The sequence below is a fragment of the Mus caroli genome, unplaced genomic scaffold (genome assembly GCF_978045245.1).
Source record: "Mus caroli unplaced genomic scaffold, Mus_caroli_1 scaffold_5, whole genome shotgun sequence".
NCBI classification, from domain to species: Eukaryota; Metazoa; Chordata; class Mammalia; order Rodentia; family Muridae; genus Mus; species Mus caroli.
In genome coordinates, this window is record NW_028227260.1 from 111,680,385 (window position 1) to 111,706,303 (window position 25,919).

At 40.8% G+C, this 25,919-nt stretch overlaps 1 protein-coding gene across 1 annotated transcript; it reads right to left on the reverse strand.

Moving 5' to 3' along the window:
- Positions 1 to 4,824: 4,824 nt before the first annotated feature.
- Cd40lg (CD40 ligand) lies at positions 4,825 to 16,085 on the reverse strand. Its single transcript, XM_021154048.3, has 5 exons — positions 15,930 to 16,085; positions 14,209 to 14,340; positions 9,971 to 10,025; positions 8,528 to 8,590; positions 4,825 to 5,201 (listed from the first exon to the last, which is right to left on the reverse strand). The coding sequence occupies exons 1-5, from the start codon at positions 16,083 to 16,085 to the stop codon at positions 4,825 to 4,827; spliced, it is 783 nt and encodes a 260-aa protein (XP_021009707.1).
- Positions 16,086 to 25,919: the final 9,834 nt, after the last annotated feature.

Here is a 25,919-nt window from a genome sequence, read left to right on the forward strand (position 1 = left end):
TGTTTGTTTGTTTGTTTGTTTGAGACAGAATCTTGTGTACTCCAGGCTGACCTCAGATATACCATGTAGCCCAGGATGATCTTGAATTTCCAATTCTGCTGCCACTGCCTCTGAATTCTTGGATTACACATGTGCATTACTAAGCCAGGTACTATGACGTACTGGGTATTAAACCCAGGGCCTCATGCATGATATGCATGCACTATGAATTGAGCTATATCTCTAGTCTACCAGTGAACACTTGTCAAATCTAGGGAATTGCTTTTCAATACCTCAAAGTGGCTTCTCTGTTGTATTCAAACTCTATTCTTTGCAACTGAAGTGGTCTTTTGTTTGTTCATTTTTGAAGGAATCTCACAATGTAGCTCAAACATGGCTGAATAAACTCAAGTGTATCTTAAGCTGGTCTTGAACTTGTTAGTTTTCTGCCTCCCTAGTGCTAGAGTTACAGATTTGCAGGTGTGCACGGTTGCACATGGCCCTTTGTGCTCTCTCTCTGTCTTCCCCTTTCTCTCCCTTCCCCCTCCATTTCCTCTCCCTCCCTCACAGAAGTCTGTCTCTCTCCTGGTAGCTTCTTTACTCTTTGTATTTTTGCTTTCACTTCACTCCACACTTGGTGCTTTCTTCCTTCCACTTCACAGGTAAGGGCTATCAGATGTCGGAGCCACCAAGTGGGATCTACCTTAGGATGCCCCCTTCCCTCACCCAATTGCGGTGCGGAATGCAGACCACTGCTCTGGGTTCCACAATGTGCTTCATTTGGTGATGAGCCTGAGAGAGCACTCTACTTGGACTTTCTGCTGACCTCATCAACCCTATCAACTGTACAAAAAATAATATCCTCACCAGGAGAATTGGAGACAGGAAGATCATCATGGATTCAAGCCCTGCAAGGAACACATAGGTCTAGGGCAACCTGGGCCCTGTGTCAAAAACAAAAGCCAACTTTTCAGATGTGGACACTTACTGTCAGGTTGAACGATTTGTCTATGGTTATAAAACTGATAAATTGTGAAGCCTGGAATACAACTCTATCTTACAAGACGAGCAGAACAGCAATCACACTCAGCTCTAAGTCCCTTCTTCAAAGAGAGAGCAACTCTCCATATAGAGAATCTGCTCCAATGGCAATAATTGAATACACCACAAAATACATTCCCACTGGAAGCCCAGGAGGGCACTGCTGCTTCTGTTTAAGTGGGGTACTCCTGCTCTGAAAGCATGTCACAGCAGACATTTGCATCTTGTGGTTCCTTGCTTCCTACCAAACAGCAAAGACTGCAATATTTTGTACCTTGTTCATTTTCACTTTGTTTGGAAACAAAACAAAAATGAGAGTGTATTTCAATTCTTTCTCCCCTAGCTTTCCATGGAATGTAGAGGTAGCATGGTTATCAAGACAGCACTATGGGCTAGGGGTTGGGGCTCAGCTGGCCCACTGCTTTCCCAGCATGCACAAAGCCTTGGGTTTAACCCCCTAGTACTGAACAAAGCAGGCATGGTGGCATAGACTTCTAATTCCAGCACGTGGGAGCGGGAAGCAAGAGGATCCTCGGTCAAGACAGGTTTCTGCTTTGGTAAGTGGGGTAGAGGAAGATGGCAACTGGTGGAATGAGCAACACTGACAGAAGATGTTGTCCCGTAGGTAGCAAGATCCAAAGTTCCATCTGTATGCATTGGATCCGAGGGCCTGAGCCCACTGATGAGAGGTAGAGGACTTCTAGGGGACATAAAAATCCAAACTATTACCTAGGTGACTCACTCCTGTCATCCCAGGAGGATGAGAATTGGAAGCAGAAAGATCACCATGAATTCAAGCCCTGCAAAAACACATAGGTCTAGGTGTCCCCTCTCCCCACAAAAATGCTAAAATAAACAAGTCAAACTCCAAACTTTCCCTACCTCAAAAGTATTTCATTAGTAACTTGAAAGTGTTTATTAAAGCCGTGCCTATTTGGAGCAGAGAGACCCTCGGGAATGTAGGGCAGAAGGAGACGGTGAATTGTTGGATTTAGAGGCTTTTGAACTAGCAAGGAGACCTTGTGAGGAAATAAGGTGAGAGGCTGGGGGCTTGGTTGTTTGGAGTGCAAGGTCAAAAAAAAAAAAAATATCTGGGATGGAGCTGTGAGAAGCAGCTCTAGAGGGCAGTAGAGATTCTAGGAGAGGAGAAGGTGGCCTCGAAAATGCAGCGTTTTATATCAATGCTATTACTTCTGTTTACAATCATTTAACTAATTAATTAATCTAAAGAATCTCAATATGCAGGCCTGGCTAGCCTGGATCTCAATAGCTAAAACAGGCTGGCCTTGAATTTGCTGCAACTCTCTTTCATTTCTCCAAAGCTATGTTGGTATCTCTGGTGCACACTACCATAGCCAGCTGGATATAGCTGTTCTGAGCAAATTCCTTACTAGAAGTAGAACTAATTTGGAAGATAACAGCTCCCAAGGAACAAGAATGTAGGGTGAAACACTGGAGCAATGTTCTAAACAAGAAAACATGACTATACAAAGATTTTTTTAAAAATATGCCTGGGGTGTTCTGTTCTTATTTGTACAGCTATTTCTAGGAGATACTGTTTACAAAGTGGTCAGCTCTGAAACTACACACATGTGACCAACAAAAATTGACTCAGTGGGTTATATTTATATATTTATGCATATATATAGTAATACTAATAATCAAAAATATATGTATGTAATACTAATAATCAAAGAAAAAGAGACTACTATCTTAAAGTGTATAAAAAGTAAAATAAAATCTATCTCTCCAGGTGACACACTACTAAACTAGTGATGTCGCATGCCCATCCTATTCTCACTAACTCAAACTGCATAAGAAAGATTATGCCACAACATATCCATCAGTTGTAAGGAAGAAAGAATTATGATACATATGTTGTTACCCTCCCTTTTGACTGAACTAATGCCTTCTTTCAAGAAGACGTAGAATTCTGGCCTTCCTAAGGAAGGCCCACACTGTAAGAGCATCATGGCCACAATCTACTCGGCCGCCATGGCTTCTGCATCACGTCCTTTAAGCAGCTTATGCAGAGTTTGCTCAGTTGACGCTTTTTTCTCCTTTGCAGTTCTGAGCACAAAGGCACAGCACACACATTTCTACTGAGTTACTAAATCCACAAACATCATTCTTGCTCATACCTAAAGTCTCTTGTTGGGGGATGTGTATAGACACACAGGCTTGTCCAGCACAATTTCAGCTTTTTGGTGAGTCTTCACATTACAAGAGCTCTCATCAAGATACAGCTGTGTCATCCGTACGCCTGAAGAGCAAGGACAGGAGGAAAGACACTTTCTCCTTTTTATTCTTACATTAGTAATTTTTTAGATGAATGTGTTTCTTTTAATCAAAACATTCTACCAGTTAAACTCTTGAGTTTCTTACATTATCATTTCTTACATCACAGTTGAAGGTAGCAAGAAATAATCCCACTGGCTTCAGTGGAAGGTTCAGAGCCAAAAGTCACCCTCAGGTTGTTCCAGCTCTGTTTTCTTCTTGCTTAGAGCACAGCTATCAGAAAGATTGGCTCCTGCTTCTCATTTACAGCTCTTTCTCCAGTCTCCTTCTACCATTCCAAAACAAGGTGGGAACAGAGAATGAGACTGCTTTTCACTGACCAGACTTCCGTGTCATCTATCAAAGGCCATAGCAGACTTGCAGAAAGAATGTTGTTACTGATATAAATTGTTGTATGCTCAGCTTGAGAACTAAGTTTATGGTAACAGCCTCCCACCAAAAAGAGTTGGCAAAATTCCTTCCAAATACTTCCTCTTCCTCCCCACAAATTGGAAGAGAGCTATACAACAACAATAATGTTAGAGGGTCTTTATTAATCAAAAAATAAATAATAACATAATCATTAAGTTCACTATGGAAACAATGGAGATTTCAGGGAGCTACAACAGATTTCTTTAAATATAGTCATTCCATCAGGAGGAATGGGCAGGCCAAGAGCTCCTGTCTACAGACCTGACAGTGCTGTAGACAGATACAGGGTAGATAACAAGAGAACCAGCCAACAATAGCCTGACTCTGTGTGTGTGTATGTGTGTGTGTGTGTGTGTGTGTATGTGTGCGTGCGTGTGCATGTGTGTGTGTGTGTGTGTGTGTGTGTGTGTGAGAGAGAGAGAGAGAGAGAGAGAGAGAGAGAGAGAGAGAGAGAGAGAGAGAGGAGACAGAGAGACAGAGAGAGAGGGGAGGGAGGAAGGGAGGGAGGGAGGGAGGGAGAGAAAGGGAGGGGAGAGAGGGAAAGAGAGAGTAGAGACATTGAAATACTGAGTGTTGGGGTATGGGGGGGGAGGTGGAGGCAGAGTTTCTCAATTCTCCGTGGGAGACTTTAGAACTTGGCCTACTAGGGCTGCAGGGAGCCCAGGTCAACCATAACAGATTGTGAGCCAAGGCTCACAGTCGCCCTTCTGCATCTTCCCTGGTAAGTCAAGTACACTGTCCATTGAACGACACACTCATAAAACAACAAAACTGTGCTCAGTTAGTTATCTGCTGTTTCATCAGAGCTCTGTCATCTGTGTATTATGGCTTTGTCTTTTCTGGTTGTCTGAATCAGTGGGGTTGCTGTTTCAGATTGTAAGTTCTTAGGGAGCAGGGTCCCTTAGAATTTTTGCCTGCCCTGTAATTCTCTTATTCCAGCTCTATATGCCTTGGGGGTACATAATAAATAGTTCTCCTTGAGGAGGGTCCTAGGGTTATAAATAGGCAGTTCAACACAGGGCAGGTCCTAACTGATTTGCTGTATAGGGAAGACTGCCAGCATCAGCCCTGCTGCAGCCTAGGACAGCGCACTGTTCAGAGTTTGAGTAAGCCAAAAGACGAGAATCCAACTCTGTGGATCACTTGGCTTGCTTCAGTCACGTTGACAAACACAGAAGCACCTGCTTGTAATTCAAACACTCCGCCCAAGTGAACGGACTGCTGCTCGCAAAGCTTGGAGGAACTGTGGGTATTTGCTGCCTTGAGTAAGATTCTCTCAGATCCACTGCTGGGCTTCAGCCAAAGGCCGACGATGAATGGGCGTTGACTCAAAGGCTCCCGATTAGAGCAGAAGGTGACTTGAGTGTAGACATAATAGAGTCCTTCTCTTTTAACCGTCAGCTGTTTCCCATTTTCAAGCATTACCAAGTTGCTTTTCATGGTATAATATCCTTTCTTGGCCCACTGTAGAACTGTAAGAAAGAGAGGGAATCACTGGTCAGTTTAAGCACAGCACGGCATATATTCTAACAGGAAATAAGGTTTAAGGTCAGAAGCCAACATCATGTGAGAATGAATTCTCAACGCACTTTATGGCCGTCAGAGGCACAAGGGATTACAGATACCAAGTTTATATGGGCTTCAGAGGTTTTTTTCTGGGTTTTCTTCAAACTTGGGCACATCACGTGATCTCCCCGGATTGGAACCTGACACTAACTCTGAATCAACAGAACAGGGACAGTATTACAGCATGTTTCAGAGATCTGACAAGGTTAAATAAAATGGCATGTAACAGCAAAATTTCTCCTCCCTTTCGAGTTCTCCAAACCAATTTACCATTGAATTTAAGAAAGTGCAAATGATTAGCCAGGCTTGGTGATGTGCACCTAAAATTCCCAGACAACATTGAAGCAGGAGAATCATGAGTGCAAGGTCATTGTCATCCTTAGTCACATACTGACTTTGAGACCTATCAGGGCTAAGCAAGACCCCGTTTCAAAACAACAACAACACAAAAGGGACTGGGGTGGTCGGGCATAGAGGAGATCACCGACACACGCTGGTACCCAACCTACATGAGAAGACTTGAGTCCCGGGTTCAAGGAAAGCTCCTAATCCAGTAGACTAGGTGGAGAGTGCTAAGACAAGGACACCTTCATCTGATCTTTGTGTTCCTCCACTACCCTTCTTATATGTGTACATACATTCACACAGACAGGCATACTCAAACATAAATAAATACATGGTTTTAAAATGAAGCATAAATGACTTCAGATTTATGAATACTATAAAATTCTTGCTAAACGGGCGTGCAAACATTTAACTTATCATGAATGTTACAAAGCTAGAGTTGTCAGTTTACCTAGATTAGTGTCAGCTCAGAGTCAAGACCCCACTTCTTCCTTCTACCTCATGCTGTTGCAAACCTGACCTGCCTCCCACGACCAAGCCTAAAATAGGCAAGGAAGTATGAAAATAAACCATGTGTTCATTTAACTGTGTTTTGATCTCCCATTGTAGTGGGTGCCACCAACTTAAAAGTACCCATATTCTTGCGGCTAGGGCAGAGTCCCCACCAACAGTGTGCCCTTTTCTCTGCATAGTTGTTGAGTGGGTTCAAAGTGGTGTGTGCACCCGATTTCAAATCTCAGCTTCCACAGCTAGATTTGATGGGGGTGAAAGGTGGGAGGCAGGGGGAAGTAAAAGTATTGATATATTTGCTTTCTTGAGGTATTCAATTGTTTTATTTGATGGTCTTACATGTGTTATGGAATAAGATACTATTGATTAAGGCTCCTCTTTTTGCCCAGGAAGGCATTGCACCTGATACATTGAACCCCAAATTCTCTATAAAGGATGTTTGTTTTGTGATGTTTTCACTTTTGAACCATTTGATTCAGAAAAAAAAGGACCAGATTCTTTTCAGTTTAATAAATACATTACCCACTTACACTTCTGTTTTCTTTTTTGAGACAGAAAAGAAAACAGAAGCTGGCCTACAACCTGCTATACAGACTAGGCTAGCTTGGGACTCACAGAGATCTACCTGCCTCTGTCTACTGAATTTATCCCCTTTTGGGGGAAGACACGATTTTATGGAACCCAGGTTGACCTGGAATTCACTTTGTAGTTTTGGATGACCTTAAACATATAATCTTTTTGCTTCTTTCCTAGCACTGAGATCATGTGCCACTTGGTTAATTCCTTATTTCATTTTGGTTATTACTAGGGGGTGTAGGTCAAGTTTGTAGCATCATGTCCAGAAAAGAATAGGAAATTTGGGGTGGCAGTGTACTTTATGTTGTCCTATACAGATCTACTGTGATATAGACTGTGACATATTTCACAGGCAGGTAGTACCAGTTCTATGCCTTTTGAAAAATTCAAAATTCTATTAAATATATCCAAGGACCAAAATATTTGGGTACAGGTAGATACAGACCTGTAGGAGATGATTCGATTCTAGGAGGTTTCTTTGTTGCTATAATATGTAAATGGTTTCTCTGTCACAGCAATATTGTGGTGTTTTCCCATAAACATGATTTTGAGAGAACAGTATATGACAAAAGCAATAAATATTAAAAGAGCAACTGGAATCCATGAAGAATGTTAGGTCACTCTCTGGTTATCAGAATGAAGGAAGCTAAGTCCTGGCATGTTGTTTGTGTATAACATTGCTTAATAATATAACCTTCTTCCACACTAGTTGATTTGGCATTCAAAACTACTCTGTGAAGTAGATGAGAAAGAAAACTGCCACAGGATAAATTGGATTTGCCTAAAGTCATTTAGCAAGCAATTCTTAGCTTTTAAACCCCGGTGCTCACAAACTCCCTAACCAGTACTCGAGCCACAACATCATGCATGTGCTTCTGTGTTATAGTCACCAAGGAGCTCATGTCACCTCAAAACCAACACAACCCAGTATCAGTATCTTCCTTTGTGTCTCTGCGGCTCTCTCTCTCTCTCTCTCTCTCTTGTGTGTGCATGTGCACATGCACAAAGGCACACACATGATTTAGAACTCCATTGTAAAGTACTCTGCTGAAGCTTTCTAGGGCTGATCCCATGCTCATGCCTTTATGTACATGGGAAATTTTATGCTAGCGTACATACGTGTTTCCATTCATCTAGAGAGGGGATTCATTTTACAGTACTAGATATTACAGGGTAGAGATTTGGGGAAAAAAATAAGGGCTGGATGATGGTAGAATACATATGGAAATAAAAGCATTGGTGTTGAAAAGACCACAGTATGCCATCTGTTGTTACTTCATTGAAAAATCTAACGTCTCAGCACCTATTGATCTTTACAAAATGATTTTTACCTTTAATTTCCCTGAGGTCAGCCCCACTGAGCCTGGGGTTAATCATACAGGGATTGACAGATGACAGAAAAGACCTCCTGAGGCCCATTTATACACAGTGGAGAGGTTTTAGAAGAAGAGATGTTCCCAGCGAGGAGGTCACTACCTGCCATCTCTTTTTATACTTGCAAAATAATGGTTCCTCCACCTAGTCATTCATCATTTAGAAGCAGCCACTGAGAAAAAGCATAATGAGAACATAGAGACTGTTTCCACCTCCTTTTGTCCCTCTAAGTCCCATCTGTGCGTTTGAGCTGACTCTGATAACAAAGGACAGTGTATGAAGAGTTATATGGATAGGTTGGTAAATTGGTCCCTGGAGGAAGAAAAGTGCCTAATGATTAGGCTGAATGGCTTTGGAGTACCCGACATACACATACACACATGCTCACACACTTGGGTAGCTTTCACTCCGAAGTGATGGGACTTACCAGATGCTGCATTACTGTTGGCTTCGCTTACAACGTGTGCTGCAATTTGAGGATCCTCATCACCTGGAGTGAAACCAAAAGCAAACTGTCAGGCCAAAGAAATATGCAACAGTTCATGAGATTAAAGGGTCCAGTTCTACAACTGCATAATAGTGACTGTGCTACAGTAGTTTATGTTAAAGGAAGGATAACTGGTCTGGAATCCTTCCCACTGAAGGAAAAGGTGGTTTCTAGTACTTCAAAAACTGAATTGGTCTTTTTCCTGATTGGTATTCAATACTCCATTCCACTTAACATAAATAGACACAGGCTAAAATATTGGTCTTCATTAAAGCTGCCTTGAATCTTGCTTTTAAGAACAGCTTCCATATACTGGTGTGGTAGTGGACAGCACTGTACCTGCGAACTGAGTTACTGATATGATCATGGTATCTGGTTGGGTCAAGTGACTGTCCAGACTTTCAAACCTAGCTCTGTTTCTTATGCAAGAGCCTTGCTTTCAAATTAAAAGTGTCCATCTCCTAAATGTAGAAACTGTGGTTACTTTCTTTCCAGTTATGTGCCTGCTGCTGCAAACTGTGTAGGTATATTACAAAGGATCATAAAGGGAACATAAAGTAGAAGGTGCTGGGTGTGTTTAGCCTAAATAAGAATGTGTTCAATGGAAACTTGGGACCATGGCTGCTGTCTCCAGTGTTGAGACAGCTGCTATATAGAGAAGTAATTATTCTTTGCTCAGTACACCTCCAAAGAACAGAAATGTGCCCAAAAATTAGATACTCCAGGAAATTTCTGAGGAACACAGTTAGGAGGTAAGACCTTTTTTTGAGTAGATATTGTCCTTAATATAATTATTAGAGCTATTCAAAGATAGACTGGGATGTGTTATTGTGTATAAGGTATCTTATCTCAAGGCATAGCTAAGCAGAGGCCATAAGCTCAGTAATTTCTTCATTGATATTCTCAGGGCTGTACTGGAATTGAGAGCCATCAAGGTCCTTTCATGACCTCCAGATGTCCAGGATACTCTCATGTTAAGAACAGACAAAGATTAGAATGTAGCCACTCTGTATTCATTGATCCCAGAAGACCCACTGGGTTACTGTCCTTCCACAAACTAGTTGTCATTGAAAGATGAATGCCAATTTTACCAAATGATGACTTTTGTTTCACTTGGTCCTCTGAAGATGGAGCCAAATAGTGTGGTCCTTTGGATAAAGGTATTGGATGTGTTTTGTTTTACATATTTACTATCATCAATATTAACATGAACATATCCTCATTCACATGGCCTTTCTGTATCACAGAGGCTTGAGAATGTAGCAGTTTAACAAATGTCTTGTATTTTATTTGCAGGGCTAAGCATTCCCTGTTTCATGTGCCCAATCCAAAGCTTCTTTTCAGTCTTAAAGCATTTAACAAAATTGGTAAATAGCAACCTACCTCTTTGCATTTCGAAGCTGTTTTCTTTTTTCTCTTCTTTGTTCAACGTTATATCCTAAAAGAAGAATCATTGCAAAAGATCAGTTGACCGAAGCTTATTTTAGGAGTTTTAAAAGTATCATTCATCTGGCGATTCTCAGTACTGTGTTGTCTGCTTCTGCTGAGGATTATAATATAGCTTAAGATGCAGCCATTAATTCCACCATAGCAATTGGGAATCCCTGGCTCTGACAGATGAGCTGACAGCCCAGAAAACCCAGGGGAGACCCTGGAAGCAAAATCCAGGCCTTATTATCTCCATTACAGTGCTCTCCCCAGATCAGAGGTTGTGACTCTGACCCTTTCTATGACCCTGACCTCCCTGTCTTTTGACAGATATTGATAAATAATGCTGAATGGGGTAATAATTCAACCATTGAAACTGGTATATGGAATATTATCAAACAAAATTCAGGACGTAGATCTCTTAGAATAAGGTTAGTTTGAAACCTCTTAAGAAAAGATTTGACTATGATCATGGGAGAGAAATACACACTTTGCTTTGAGTATGTTTTGTGGGTGGTTATTCTGTATGGCCTATAATATTTAGAGTAATTAACATTCAGCAGAGATAGACCTTCTAATGTTGGTGATGGTGTTCAGAACACTTAGTTTCTTATTTTTATTTTAGTTTTTCTTTGAAAATTCCATGCACATTGTTTTATGCTTTTAAGACGGGTTTTCACGAAGCTTAGGCTAATCTTGAACTTGTTATGAAGCTGTGGAAGATCTTGAATGCCTGACCCTCCTGCCTCTACCTCCCAAATGCTGACTGCAGGCATGTTCCACAATGCCTATTAAATGCAACGCTGAAAGATTTCTTTTACTTATTTTTTTAAAAAGTTCAACATTAGAAGACATTTTATTTCATGTTAAACATCACAAGTATAGCAATCATATTTTCATAACAATATATCCCATGGTTCAGAGATCTTTATGTCACATTTCAATTCATTACACATTCAAGAGTAGAGAGCAATTTAAAATACCTTTGTATTTCTCATTATGTTTATTTTCTTTTTTTTAATTTTTAATGTTTTTTTTATTACATATTTTCCTCAATTACATTTCCAATGCTATCCCAAAAGTTCCCCATACCGCCCCCCACTTCCCTACCCACCCATTCCCATTCTTTTGGCCCTGGCATTCCCCTATATTGGGGCATATAAAGTTTGCAAGTCCAATGGGCCTCTCTTTCCAGTGATGGCCAACTAGGCCATCTTTCGATACATATGCAGCTAGAGACAAGAGCTCCGGGGTTCTGGTTAGTACATCATGTTGTTCCAACAATAGGGTTGCAGATCCCTTTAGCTCCTTGGGTTCTTTCTCTAGCTCCTCCATTGGGAGCCCTGTGATCCATCCAATAGCTGACTGTGAACATCCACTCCTGTGTTTGCTTTACTTATAACATGAAAGAATGCTGGACATACTTGAGGAAGCTAGCACAGACTTCCTTCTATGGAGCCCGAGAGATGATCAAGGCTGTTGCCGCCATTTTAAGAAGACTGAATCAAAGGCCTGGTGAGTATGAGATCAACCTAGGGCCTGAGGCTTACATGAAGTACAGAAAGTAGAATTCACAGACCTGGCTCAATCTGTTACATCATTCTCTTCAGAACAGGCAGGGAAAAAAAAACAGTAGTGCTTTCAGATCTGATAGTCTTATGCTCCTTTTCATTCCTTCATATTCTTCACCCCAAGAAGGTGTCTGTGTTGTTACTCTTGCCTAATGCAACTATAGACTCAGCTTGGTTGCCAGCTGTGAGTGAGGGCTTAAAGCACAGAGAGCCCCACAGATCAACTTTCCATTTGAGCTGTGGTGGGGGCACCGTGACAATGCAGCAACAGGAAAATGTTTGCAAGCTGACAAGTAAACAAAGGACTCTTTGGTGGCTTTTCAAACACTAGTGTGTGATGATTGAAGTCGAGATACTTTTAGGCTAGGTGGTTGCAGTGGTGTTGGGGCCTGGCCCAGATGAAAACGTGAAATCAGCAAAATTTGTCTTTTCTGAACCTAGCCTTGACTTTTGTGAACTTTCCCCAACTCACACTCCCAGAGCCTTTTTTCTTTTTTGTGTGGCTTCACTCTTCACTTCAATTGAAAGGGTTTTTAAAGTCAAATTTCAAAAATAAATATCTTATATTACTGATTTCTCTCTACATGGAAATTCTACATGGCAGATAAGGTTATAATGAGCTCTTTAACCTGAAATGGAAGTGATTTGATGCCAATCAAAGACACTTCAGAAATTGGTAGACAGATAACCATGAGACTGACCATACTAGACCGGGAGCAAAGTAGATTTTACTATGTAATTACACTGTTTAAAGTGCTGTCTGCATTTGTCCTAACATGAGCCCTGACCCCCATCTTCCATGCACTGTGAGACCTCCATGATACTTGTCTCAGAAGTTAAGGTGCTCTCTGTCATGAGAGCTATTTAAATGAATATTGACTGACCACTTTGTAGAGATGGTAAAGAGAAGACTGAAATTCTAAGAACTGATAATTACACCAGAGTGTTTCTAAAACCCCAGAAGGCCCTGTGACTTCAAGTTTATTCTGGGCCAGACAGCTCATGGTCCAAAGTCTGCTCACATTAGCTGAGAAAACACAAATCTAATCTGGAATTAGTCTACAGTTGACTTGCTGGGCTCAACAGTTCCAAATTGTGTTTCTGAGCGAGAACTCTAGGAAAATGGCGACCTAAAGGGGGAGCCTTAGATAGAGGACAATTAGCTGATGGGAAAACGTTGAAGTTTAGCTTTTTTATAGCCTAAGTAAAGATGGCATTGCTTGGAGTTCCATAGCTGACAGGTAAACAGTAATTCTACATACCCTGATAGGTAAACAGTACACTCCTAGAGCCTTGGCTGATATGCTAAAAAAGTTCTACTTTTTTTTTTTTCATAAAAGCCGAAAAGACTCTTTGCCTTGCTCCTATCCTAGGTAGATGATTCTGCAAGCTTTCTAAATCTGACCTGAATGAGCATGAAGGGGATTGGAAGGTCACCTGGGAAACCTCTCTGTAACAGAGAGAAAAGGGAAAAAAGAACAAGCCACTTTCATTGTCGTTCAAGGAAACTGAAGACTGATCACAGAGAGAAGAGCAGAGCTGGTTGTGTCCTTATAGAGTCTCAGTCCCTAGGACTCTACATGTAAGCACTGGAGAAACCTAAGATATTTTCCAAACTCACCAGTCTTGCAAATAAAGTGTTAAGAATTTTATGGAAATCCTAGATTATAGAATGGGAGGGGGGTTAATACACAAGGTACAAACAACTGAGCATTGTACAAAACTAAAACAATAAAATCTAGATTAAACTGGACACAGTGCTGCATGCCTGAGGTTAGAAGCAGAAGGATCCGGAGAGCAAGTCTTCAGCTACATACAAGTCTTTTACAAGCTGAGGACCATCCTATGCTACTCAAGATTGTCTCGAAAAATAAAAAAAAAATACATTCTAGCTTAAAATAAAGCCAACGGCAAATTTGAACCTAATTCTGATCCCAGTAAGTGGCCTAGGAGTAAGCTTTTAGAACCTTCTTCTTGACTAGGTTAACTTACACCTCCCTGACCAAATAGGAGGATGTATATTAAGTTCTGAAATAAGGTTTGAAGAGGATAATGAAATGGCTCAGTGGGTAAAGGCTATGCCTAAGGATGTGAGTTCAATCTGCAGGATTCACACAGTAGAAGGAAAGAAGCAAGACTCGAAAGTTGTCCTGTGACTTCCATATGTGTCATGAATTTACAAAGGAAGTAAGATTTTGAGTTCTTTACTCCATTATTGGATTACACATTATCTGTACAAAAGAATGGAAACTTTTTTGTTGTTGCAGTACTGTGCACATAGCCAACTCAGCTCTCTTCTTCATTTTATCGTAAGGCTTTGTCTTTTTTTTTCTTTTTGTATGTACACATTTCCACCCCTACACATATGTGTGTACATGTATATATGTGTACGAGTATGTTTATATACAGTACATTTTGATCATGTCTCACTCTGTAGACCAAGCTGACCTGGAACCCACAGCAGTCCGTCCTTTGACTTTGGCCTCTCAGGCGCTGAGATCACAGCTGTGCTCACTATCCCTGCTTATACGTTAAAGCTTCCCAGGGTCAGAATTCAGTTTGCAGGACTGGGAAATGTAAGAAAACTTCTCTGTGAAATCTGCCAGGAACTGAGCACCTTACCTTGACAAGGTCTTCAAATTGCCTTCTCATCTCCTCACAGTTCAGCAAGGATAAAGATCCTTCTCCTTTGTTGCATCTCTTTAGCTTTTTTATGAATACAAAATCTTCATGAAGGTTTACTTCCTCTTCGACCTGTTTTGAAATAATACACTGGTGAGAAATGTCATAGTGAAGAAGAATGCAGCTAATCACGTCTGCCTCCACATTCACTTCCATGGCACTGACGAGAGGGGGACTTTGACAGTGTAAATGGGGGAATATTAAAAGGTATTATGCTGGATTCCTGCTGTTTGGCACCTGCCATTTAACAGCCTAAAAAGCCGGTGATTCCGATGGCATATTTTCTGTGCCTCTCGATAGAAATCATAGCTATTCTAATGACTTTTCATCTCAGTGTACCACAACAGCAGTGTCCTATAATTGTCATGTTTCCCACCAGCCATAAAGTAGTTTGCTGCCGAGCTAGTTTGCCTGCTTCATGGTAGTGTTCATGACATGAGGCATTACAGCGGCATTCATTCACAACATGGATTTATAATTACATCTCTCATTTCTTCCATACTTGTAGAAATGCTTTGCATTTTTAAAGAAATTATTTCTTATTCCCAAAGTGAATGCGATATTTTCTTTTTTAATATTTGAGCAATTCAATGTATGCAATTAACTTGTGTTGTCAACTAATTCCAAACAATTTCTTCTTGTCTTAAGGGCAGATTCTTAACTTTCAAAACAAGAACCAATACAAGTATAGTGGAACATGTCTGTAATCTCTATATTTGTAGGATGAGGCAGGAGTGTTCCTGTGAGTTAGAAGCCAGTTTGGTCTATCTAGAGAGTTCCAGACCATTCTGAGATACAGTATGAAACTGTCTCAAAAAGGGGGAAAAATCCAAGCTTAACCAAATAAAATCAAAACAAAATATAAGGTGGAGTTTGCCAATAGCTTTGCCTGTCATTTAAAGTTCACTTAAATATGACAGCACATTTGAGTCTATATGGGTTACAACTTCCCCATTATCCCTTAGCATTTCATAACACAGCCCATATGGCTCTCAGTGAATATGAACCAGCACATGGAAATAGGGTAGATCCCGAAGTTACTGTTCTTAACTAGTCTGCTCCCTTCCTAATCATTTAAGCATGGAAAATCTCCTCAGCGGAACACAGAGCAGCTTACAATGGCAGTTGGCATTGAAGAGTTGCACAGATAGCACCATTCTGACTTTAAAAATCAGCAGATTGGGAGCATAGTTCATGTCTGTACTCATCCAAAACACAATGGAATTTCAGATCAAATCAATGTTCCTTTTTTTCTGGCTCACCTTTTAAAGTTGTTTTCATGGGGCTCATTTTTTTAAGTTGTCTTTGTGGGGGGAAATAGTTCACTTTGGGGAGCAACTATTAGGAACTAACTAGCACGTACTATGTGCCAGGCATAGTTTATCTCCTCTTCAGGGCTAGAATCATTTGATCTGTGCCACGGGTACTATGTCTACCTCTATTTCCCTGGGACAGAAAAAGAGATGAAAATATGAAGTGACATGTGCAGAGTCTCAGAGGCAAAAATGTAAGGCTCTACTTTCTAGGCAACAAACATTATGCCACAACAAACATTATCCACTTTCTACTGTTCTCCATCATTTGGGTAGAACTAAACTAAAACTGTCCTAGATCAATAACACCCCCTAATTTAGCTAATTAAGGCTTGTAGGTCACCTTACCTTATCCAATCTTCTATGAAGATACACAGCAAAAAGCACAGATCCAATCATTTGGGTGATAAGGAAAACAGTAAGTAAATACATAAAAATCTTCATGCTCGCTGGAAGTCCAGTAGCCACGGATCTGGGGGAAGGTTGGCTGTATGTTTCTATCATGCCGACTGAAAGCTGAAATGGTGTCTTCTGACCAAGAATGTGACAGAGGCAGCATGAGAAGACTGTCAAAGTGGCCGCCTTACTCAGGATTAGTTAAGAGCGCACAATCGTCGCAACCCACACTTCCTGGAAAATGTGCTTCGTAGTCTTCTGTCCCAGCAAAAAAAAGTTACGTAAAGGGTTTTTCTTTTCTTTTCTTTCCTTTTCTTTTTTTTAAATTACACCCATATCATTCACTTCCAGGCTTTCCCTTTTGTTAGTAAAGAAGAAACGAGTTTCTTCTTCCATACATTCATTCTTGCCTTGAAATGTCAGACTTCTTAAAAGACAATGGCAGTATTTTTCCTATTGCTCTCTAAAGTTTGGGGTTCACCAGTTTCAAGGAAAGTGACAAATGAGTCCACTAGTAATAAACTTATTTCAATTTCAATCTTACTAACATAAATCTGGAACCTGGTATAAAGTTAAAGAACTAGATGTTAGCAAATATAAGAACTGATTTCCCGTCCAGTGTGCCGCCCGTTAATTGCTTCTCAGGACTTTGATTCTTTAATCTCTAAGCTCAATAAAATCTCTCTAGCTTTACTAGTCAAAACTACATGTCATGAAGCAAAAAAGGGCTCCACATTTATTAAATAAGATGTAGCTAGAAAGAGAATTTATGTAAAAAACAAACGAATAAAAACTTTGGTGAAAAGCAAAGCTAGCTACAGTGTTTGGGAAATCAGACAGAAACTAGGGGACTGAAGCTAAAGGCGATGATTAGCCTGATTCGGCCACATTCCCTGTTTTCACAGTTACAGTCCACTATACTGATATGTGGCTAAGGATAAGAAAACTGAGCTTCAGCTGAGAAACCTGGATTCTAGTCCTTGCTGTACTAATAAATTCCTACGAACTCCCAGTAAGTCACTTTGCCTCTCACTCTCCCCTACACAAAGGGCTTTGCCTAACCCATAGGTTTTGGTGAAGACAGACTAAAGATGCTAAGGAAAAAGGCTTTGGAGGCATCTCACACAATATATAGCTATCCCTATTTTTTTTAACAGTTTTCATACCCTAAGAAATGAGTTTTCCAAATGATTCTTAACTCTTTATATGATGAACAAACTAAACTGAGGCCAAACCACCTCAGGTTGTGACATTGTTTTCGGAAGTATACATGTATGAATGGCCATTGTGATGTCATATCAGATAACCTTCAAACTAATACAGCTGTGGAAATCTCTCTCCCACATCCCAACTTCCTGTATAGAAACTGATAAAATTGCTTTGGTGATTCCTACAAACTTGTTTCAAGAGACAAATAGGAAATATAAACACTGCTCTGCTAGGGATGCTGTCTGTGTAGTTAGCACCTGCTGTCTTCTCCTCCCACGCCTCAGCATCCTGTCCTGGGCCCAAACCTGTGCAGTTTTTTTTACTACATCTGCTAGGAGGTGGCTTCAAAGCAAATGATAGACTTTGATCAGTCAAGTCAGAAGCATTGGTTCTTAGACAAGTGATCATAGCTTGGGCTCAAGGCTGTGTTCCAGGTCAACTTCACATAATTATAGAAAGTTCAATTTACAAAGGCCTTGTGAAGATCAGCTTGGCCCAGCCAAGCTCAAGGGAGAGGTTGCTACAGGCACCTTGGACAGGCTATCAGGGTTTGCTTTTGTGATCAACTTCAAGAAAGTGTTGTAAAGCCTCCCTGCTCCCACTTTTTCATCTCCAGACTCCTGAAGCCTGACTTTTGCCCACAACATAACACTGAAACGGGTGCTTCAGGTATTAGCTCAGTTATAGCTTGGGCTGAAAGCTTTTTAGCATTTCTCTTTAGTGCCTTCTCTCTTATTCTCCTGACCTATTTTTCTACCATCCTCCTGAATACTCTCCACCCTTAAATCCTCTAACACCACGGCCCATTACTTCATTTTCTTTTCCAAATTTACATAGTGTAATTGGCTATGCAAATTGTACGGGTGTCAGGTATATCGCATGATGCTCTATGCATTGTAAAATGGTTGATCATGTTTTAAAGTAGTTATTTTACAGGCTACCTGTGATGTGTCCTGCTCAGACATTCCTCGTTTGAGTTTCTCTCCTTGTGTCTACAAACATAGCTGTATTCCACTACTGGGACTTTATATGGCTTAGTTAATACTACATACTCCCCTTGCTCAAGTCACAGGACACTCGTGGATCTAGAGAGTTGTTTCCTCTTAGAATGGTCTGTATTCTTCATTTGATCTTTGTTCCTTGAATACATCTTTAACTGTAGCACTCAGGAGTCAGAGGCAGGTGGATCTCTGTGAGATCCAAGGCAGCCTAGTCTACAGAGCAAGTTCCAGGGCAGCTAGAGCTATACACAGAGAAACCCTGTTTCAAAAAACACACAAAGCAAATCTTTGATTTTTCTCTTTTTGTTGTTTTCTGTCTTTCCTTTCCCTCCGTTTTCCTCTTTCTTCTTCCTGAAGAGAGGATGTCTGAGCTGGCAACGGTTCTTTTCTATCACAGTAATTGGTCCCACCTAATTGCAGAGGTGAGAGACCTGAGAGTCATTCATGAGCCCTTCTTTTGTCTTATGGAGATGGTTGTCCAGCTCCAGCGAGCTTCTTTGTCCCCAAGCTTCTTGACTACTGCTACTCTTCACTCTCCTGTCAATAGCCAGACCCAGGCCTCCACCTGCTCCTTGTCTTGCCTTCCTAAACTGCAGTACCTCGAATTGTCTCCTTGCTTACTTGCTTTCCTGCCCTCCACACCATTAGATTAAATTAAAATCTTTTAAGTGAACATATTAACCAATCTGATTGGAATCAAGACTCGGTCCCAGACTCAAGGAAGTGCAATGACATTTGCCCTGACATGTCAATATGGCTATGTCATGCTGGACTTGTATTTTAAGTCATTCTTTCTATATCTCTCTCCCTCTCTCTTCCTCTGTCCCTCCCTTGCTCTCCCTTTCTTCCTTTTTACCTCTCACCCCCTCTTTCTTCTCTTTCCCCTCCCTTCTTCCCTACTCCAGCCCCAAAGGCCTCTTTTTTTCCTAGGCAAGTACTTTACACTGAACTATATTACCAGAGCCGCCACCGCCACCACCACCACCACCACCTCCTCCTCCTCCTCCTCCTCCTCCTCCTTCTTCCATGTCCTTTTCAGAATAGTCTTTTCTGCACAATGCAATGATGGCTAACTTTCCAGTTTCGACACTTTAGCTCTATTCTGATGTCAGATTCTGAGACAAAAGGCCTTCCTGTTGAAACATCCTATACTTATTTCTCCCTAATACTGAGAAGGTTGGCCGTTGTGGTAGGCCTCACTAAGAAATCTGCAGTTAAGCCTGTGACAGTGAAGTGTCCTTGTAATCCTAGCAACTGGGAGCCTGTGGCCAGAGTATGGTGAGATTGATATCATCTTAGTCTATATAGACCCCTTCTAAAAACAAACAGCAATTCTAATACCTAAAATAAAAAATAAAACCTTCAAGTGCCTACATCCAGAAATGACTCTCAAACTTTGTTCTCAGTAAATACGGAGATTTATGGCATGCATGACAGTACTTGGACTGCTAATTGAATGTTGACCACCACTGTTTCAGTTTGTACAAAGTTAGGTCTATGTGAATTGTCTCATTTTTCAGTTCGGATACCGACTTTCTTAAGTCTCCTTTTCTTGTGCTACTTTTTTTTTTTTTTTTGGCAAGCTAGTAACTGATCTGTAACCAAAAACTATACAGGGAATAAATTCTTTCAGTGTATTTTACTTCAAAAACTTGCTTTGGGTGTGAATATACTTGTGGTTCCAATCTTATATAGATAATCTAAAATACAGTCATAATTTCTGCAAGGAAAAATATTCCCAGTGTATATGAAAGAGTTAACTATATTGGTGTTCTGCTTGTTATATGAAGGGTGTCACAGAGGCTGTTCTTCTTTTCCTAAATATGCTGGAAGATTATCCACTAGAGGATACTTTTTTTTTTTATTTTCAGCACAAGAAATGAGCAACTCCCTGCCCACATTTCTTCCCTCGTCTTTCACAAACCATTGATGCTCATCCCTGCTCATCATGCATGTTAAGCTAGGTTTGTTTCCCTTCACACACTGTACCTTTTTGTACTATTCCCTATGTACAGGCTGGATCCCTGTCCCTTGACACTAATGCCTGATATGAAATACCCCCCTCCCACAACATGCCCACATCTGTGTTTAATTTATCATATTTGCCACATCCTATCATATTTGATTTGGCTGACATCTTTGTCATTAGCTTCTAGAACAGGATGTTCAGTTTTGGTAATTTCAGAGTCCTTGACATCTGAAGAAGTGTAAGGAATTAGTTAATATAACTAAACTGTCTTTTAATGCAATAGAAAGAGAAATTACAAAATGTTTTAAGCTGGAAGAATACCCCTGGGATGAGCTGGGGCTGGAGAAATGGCAAAGTAGTTAAGAGCACTGGCTGCTCTTGCAGTGGACCTGGGTTTGATTCCCAGCACCCACATGGTAGCTCACAAGCATCTGTAACTCCAGCTTCAGCGGATCCATTCCTTTTTCTGTTCTTCTTGTGTACCAAGCATACATGTGGTATATATACATACATGCAGACAAAATAAAAAATACTCAAATACACACACACACAGGGAGACAGAGACAGAGAGAGAGAGAGAGAGAGAGAGAGAGAGAGAGAGAGAGAGAGAGAGAGAGAGAGAGAGAGAGAATAGGAGGAGGAGGAAGAAGAAGGGGAAGAAGAAAAGGAGAAGTGGGGAGGGGAGGAGAAAGAGTACTGGCTATCTTTGCTGGTGATACAAATCAGAATATATTTGTTTTGAAACTTATGCCAGTCATTTAATTTCTCTTGTTTCTGGACTCAGTTTTATTTGCTTATTTTGTCCCCTCTTTTCCTGAAATGTCTAGTGATCTTTAGTTATCTATCCATATCATTTGTTATAAGGCCAGGTCTCACCATGTAGCCATGGCTGGCCTGAAACTAGCTGTTTAGAGCTGCCCCATAAGGGTTGGGACTTGTAAATATGTACTGCCATGCCCTGCCAGTGTTCTGCTCTAATTTATGAGTGGAAATCTGTCTTGATTTTCATGAGTAGATAGCATGGGTTTCCTCTATAATTGTGTTGATCTATTTCCCCTGAAAACATCTCTCTGCAATGAAAGGGCTGGGTGTGGCTTTTGTTTAATTGTGTGGGGCCTGTCAATAAGCAGGCTTCCCTTTAGGTTGTGTGGGTAGAGAGACAGGAAAACCAAGGACCCTCTCCAACTGATAAGGAAAGGAGGTGGAGTTTTCTGAAGGTGGAGTTTAGAGACATTCAGTCTTGGCTGATTGAGGCTGCTTTTCCTCTGGTTTATTCTTCCCATCCTCAGAATGCTACCTAGATCCTTTTCTAGATAAATTTAGCCTGAGGGTGAAGGCTGAAAGCTGATGCTCACAAAAATGTTGCTAGGGAGCAGGGCATGTTGGTGCACGCCTTTAATCCCAGCACTCGGAAGGCAGAAGCAGGCAGATTTCTGAGTTTGAGGCTAGCCTGGTCTACAAAGTGAGTTCCAGGACAGCCAAGGCTATACAGAGAAGCCCTGTCTCAGAAACAACAACAACAACAACAACAATGTTGCTAGGGGACTTACAAGTTCTAGAGGGTAGCAATAACCTGCAATATTTGGGGTGGGGTTATGGGACCTCAATGACCAACAATTCCAAAAGAGCTCACCCATTCCTGACATGAGGCTTTTTGTTTAGTTCTGTGGTGTCTAGTAGGAGACATTACTGCTCCGTTATAGGGTAACCCATATACATTCTTTTTACGTTTATGTTGTAGGAAGCTTCTACCATAGTGGTTTGTGACATGATTTTTTTTTTTCAGAAGGGTTTAGTTTTACTTATCCCCGTACTCCCTCCTGTATTATGACTTCCCATCCCCCATACCATCTAAGCCTTTCTGTTCTAGTATTCACTCTTCCCTCTATATATCACTCCATTCTATACTCCCTCCCGCTTGAATGGCCTGTTATTAATTTCCTGACCCCATAGGGTATTTTGAATGAAACACACATATCTAAAGATTCAAAACTGATATCCACAAATGAGAAAAGACATGGGACATTTTTCTTTCTGAGTCTTGATTACCTTGCCCAGAATGATTGCTTCTGGTTCCATTCATTTCCTGTGAATTTCATAATTCCCATTTCTATTAATAGCTCAATGACATCCTACCATGTAAATGGAACACATTTTCATTATCCGTATATCTGTTGACGGACTTCTAGGCTGTTTCTGGCCATTATGAATAGAGCAGCAATGAACATGGGTGAGCAAGTATCTCCATAGAAAGATGTAGAAACCTTTAGGGATATCCCTGAGAGTGGTATAGTCGGATTACATGTTAAATCTATATCTAGTTTTGAAAGGAACCTTTACATGGATTTCCATAGTAGCTACAACAGCTTGCACTTTCACTAGCAGTACATAGGTATTTCCCTTTCCCCACATATATGCCAGCATTTGCTGTTGGCATGCCCAAGACCTGTGCAAGCCCAAACCAGATCAAATCCCCAACATGGAGATGGGAGGTGGGCACATGGTACCATCCCTAGCTGAGGAAGCTAATAGCTGCTTGGAGACAGTTTTATTTAATAATGCAGTTTGTACTAGGTTGGCTACCCTTCAGTGTAAGTTCATACTTATAAGAACAAAGGAACAAAAGAAACTGAACTTGGTGGGTTAAAAAAGGACAGGAAGCTAGCTGAGTAGGGAAAAGAAATGGACCTAGGAGGTGATGAGGGAGGAAGAGTAAATACAATTAAAAGGAATTTTATAAAAATTCTCAAAGAACTAATTAAAAAGCCAAAAATTAATTACATTATATATTTATTTTGTGGATTACGACAATGTAATATTCTGAAAATATCTCTCACGTTCTAAGAGAATGGAACTTTTGCTGGGTCTCACAGTCAATGTTACAAAAACTTAAGTCATTTAAGACCTGCTGTGTGTTTAACTTGCTTTTAAGAGAGCAATGCAACAATTGACATCATTTGCCTTGCATTTACAAGTTATCGACTTTACAACCTAAGCTAATGTACAGCTGTGATCTATACATTAAGATTATGTAATAATCTTCTGACTGACATAAATGTATATGAATATTTTGCTGCTTTTTGGCAAATACAGATATTAAAATCAACTTCCTAAAATATCCCAGAAATGTTGAAAGCATCCAAGATAACAATGACATTTGTTATCTTGGTCAGTTAGGATCAGCTGGAGCCAGAGACCTAGTCCTTGTAAAACTCTGTTAAAGATGTCTGTCAAGTATCCTATTCCGTCCTCATGTGGTGCATTTTGTCCTGCTCAATGATACAGAGCAAAGCCCTTTGTTAGGAACAGTCACACACAGGCAGAAGACACAGACACAGGGACAAACAGATTCACAAGGAAGCCTTCAGGCAGGTACTGATTCAGACTCATGCAACAGAGAGAGGATGGAAAACACAGGGAATAGGAAGTAGACAATTCAAGTCTGGACTTGTTCTTGGTAAAGCGACACCAAGGGGAAGTGGTTGTGTTGATGTTATTGTTGTTGTTGGTGGTGGTAGTGTGTGTGTGTGTTTATTTATTTAAGTGGAAAAGACATTTGATTTTGAAAATAACATATTTTTATTCACTTCATAGGGATTGCCGCATATACCAAGCAAACAGAAGAAAGCAGAGGCTGTTTGACAGGAATTGTATTTCTTTTTCTTTTATTCTGTTTACTTTTTTTTTTCTAATAGTATATTTATGCCATAACAAATAACCCTGTACTTAAGCACTCATTTAAATACTCTTCAGTCATTTTATAATCCCCAGAAAGCCAAAATTCACTTTTTTCTTAAATTTGGACAATCAACCTGTAACCTTAAAGCACACCACAGTCATTAATTTCTACTAGTTAGATCAAACCATAGCAAAAAAAAAAACCAAACAAACAAACAAAAATAAACATGTGTTGTAGTTTACTTTTTTCTTTTTGTTTGTTTTCTTTGTTTTTCAAGACAAGGTTTCTCTGTGTAGCCCTTGTAGCCCTGGATGTCTTGGAACTCACTTTGTAGACCAGGCTGGCCTCAACTCAGAAATCCGCCTGCCTCTGCCCCCAAGTGCTGGGATTCAAGGTGTGCGTCACCACTGCCCAGCTCGCACATGTTTTATATATACTTTCTTCAAACTCATGTAGCCTCCCATGCAAACTTCTGTATGGCCTTAAGAATTTGGGTTAGGATACCCAAGATATAAGATACAATTTGATAAACGCATGAAACTCAAGAAGAATGAAGACCAAAGTGTGGACATTGTGCACCTTCTTAGAATTGGGAACAAAACACCCAGGGAAGGAGTTACAGAGACAAAGTTCGTAGCTGTGATGAAAGGATGGACCATTTAGAGACTGCTGTATCCAGGGATCCGTCCCATAATCAGCTTCTAAACGCTGGCACCATTGCATACACTAGTAAGATCTTGCTGAAAGGACCCAAATATAGCTGTCTCTTGTGAGACGATGCCGGGGCCTAGCAAACACAGGAGTGGATGTTCACAGTCAGCTATTGGATGTATCACAGGGCTCCCAATGGAGAAGCTAGAGAAAGTACCCAAGGAGCTAAAGGGATCTGCAACCCTATTGTTGGAACAACATGATGTACTAACCAGAACCCTGGAGCTCTTGTCTCTAGCTGCATATGTATCGAAAGATGGCCTAGTCGGCCATCACTGGAAAGAGAGGCCCATTGGACTTGCAAACTTTATATGCCCCAATATAGGGGAATGCCAGGGCCAAAAGAATGGGAATGGGTGGGTAGGGAAGCGGGGGGCGCTATGGGGGACTTTTGGGATAGTATTGGAAATGTAATTGAGGAAAATATGTAATAAAAATATTAAAAAAAAAAAAGAATTTGGGTTGTACTAATGAGATTCTCCATGTGACTCTGAAGCACAAAGAAAGATCTTGTGATCTTTGGTATCTCCATCCAAGATGCTGTACTTTCTGGTTACATTAGCAAAAGGCAATTTCAAAAGTCACTCCCTTGAATCAGTTCATTTGGTTGAACTGATGTTCACTGAGTAGCCAAGTGCTGCTCTGGACCTGGGGATACAAACATGAGATGAACTTGAAAGTTGAATCATATGTGGCAAATCTTAGAATGTAGTGTTCATCTGTTTCCCTTGTCTTTTATAACTTGGAACATGTCCCCATTTCCACTCTTCAGAATATTCTGGTTGCTTCTATTTACTATGACATTGCACAGGCCCAGGTGGAATAAGCTAGGGAAGGCCCGGGGATAACCACCTCTAGTATAGACACAGGAAGTTGGGAAGGCAACTGCTTTTAGTGTTGGCTGGGTTTCAGGTATTAGTGTCCATGATGAAATCAGAATCCTCAGTATCAATATCGACCTGCTGCCTGCCTCCATCCAAGGTCTCCAAGGTGAACTTTCATTCATTCATTTTGGAGGGAGGTTTAAACAAGGTCTCACTATGTAGCTCAGGCTGGCCTCTCACAATTACCTTTTTTTTTCCTGGTTTTTCAAGACAGAGTTTTTCTGTGTAGCCCTGGCTGTTCTGGGACTCATTCTGAAGACCAGGCTGGCCTCAAACTCAGAAATCCGCCTGCCTCTGCCCCCCTAGTGCTGGGATTAAAGGCGTGCGCCACCACACCCGGCTTCACAATTACTTTATCTCATCCCGAATGTTGAGATTATTGTCATATGACATGACATGCATCTAAGAATAACTTTCTTTTTGGTTCAACTAAAAATATTTAAAAGTTTTAGTGTGTGTGAATGCGTGCCATGCCAGGATGTGGATGTC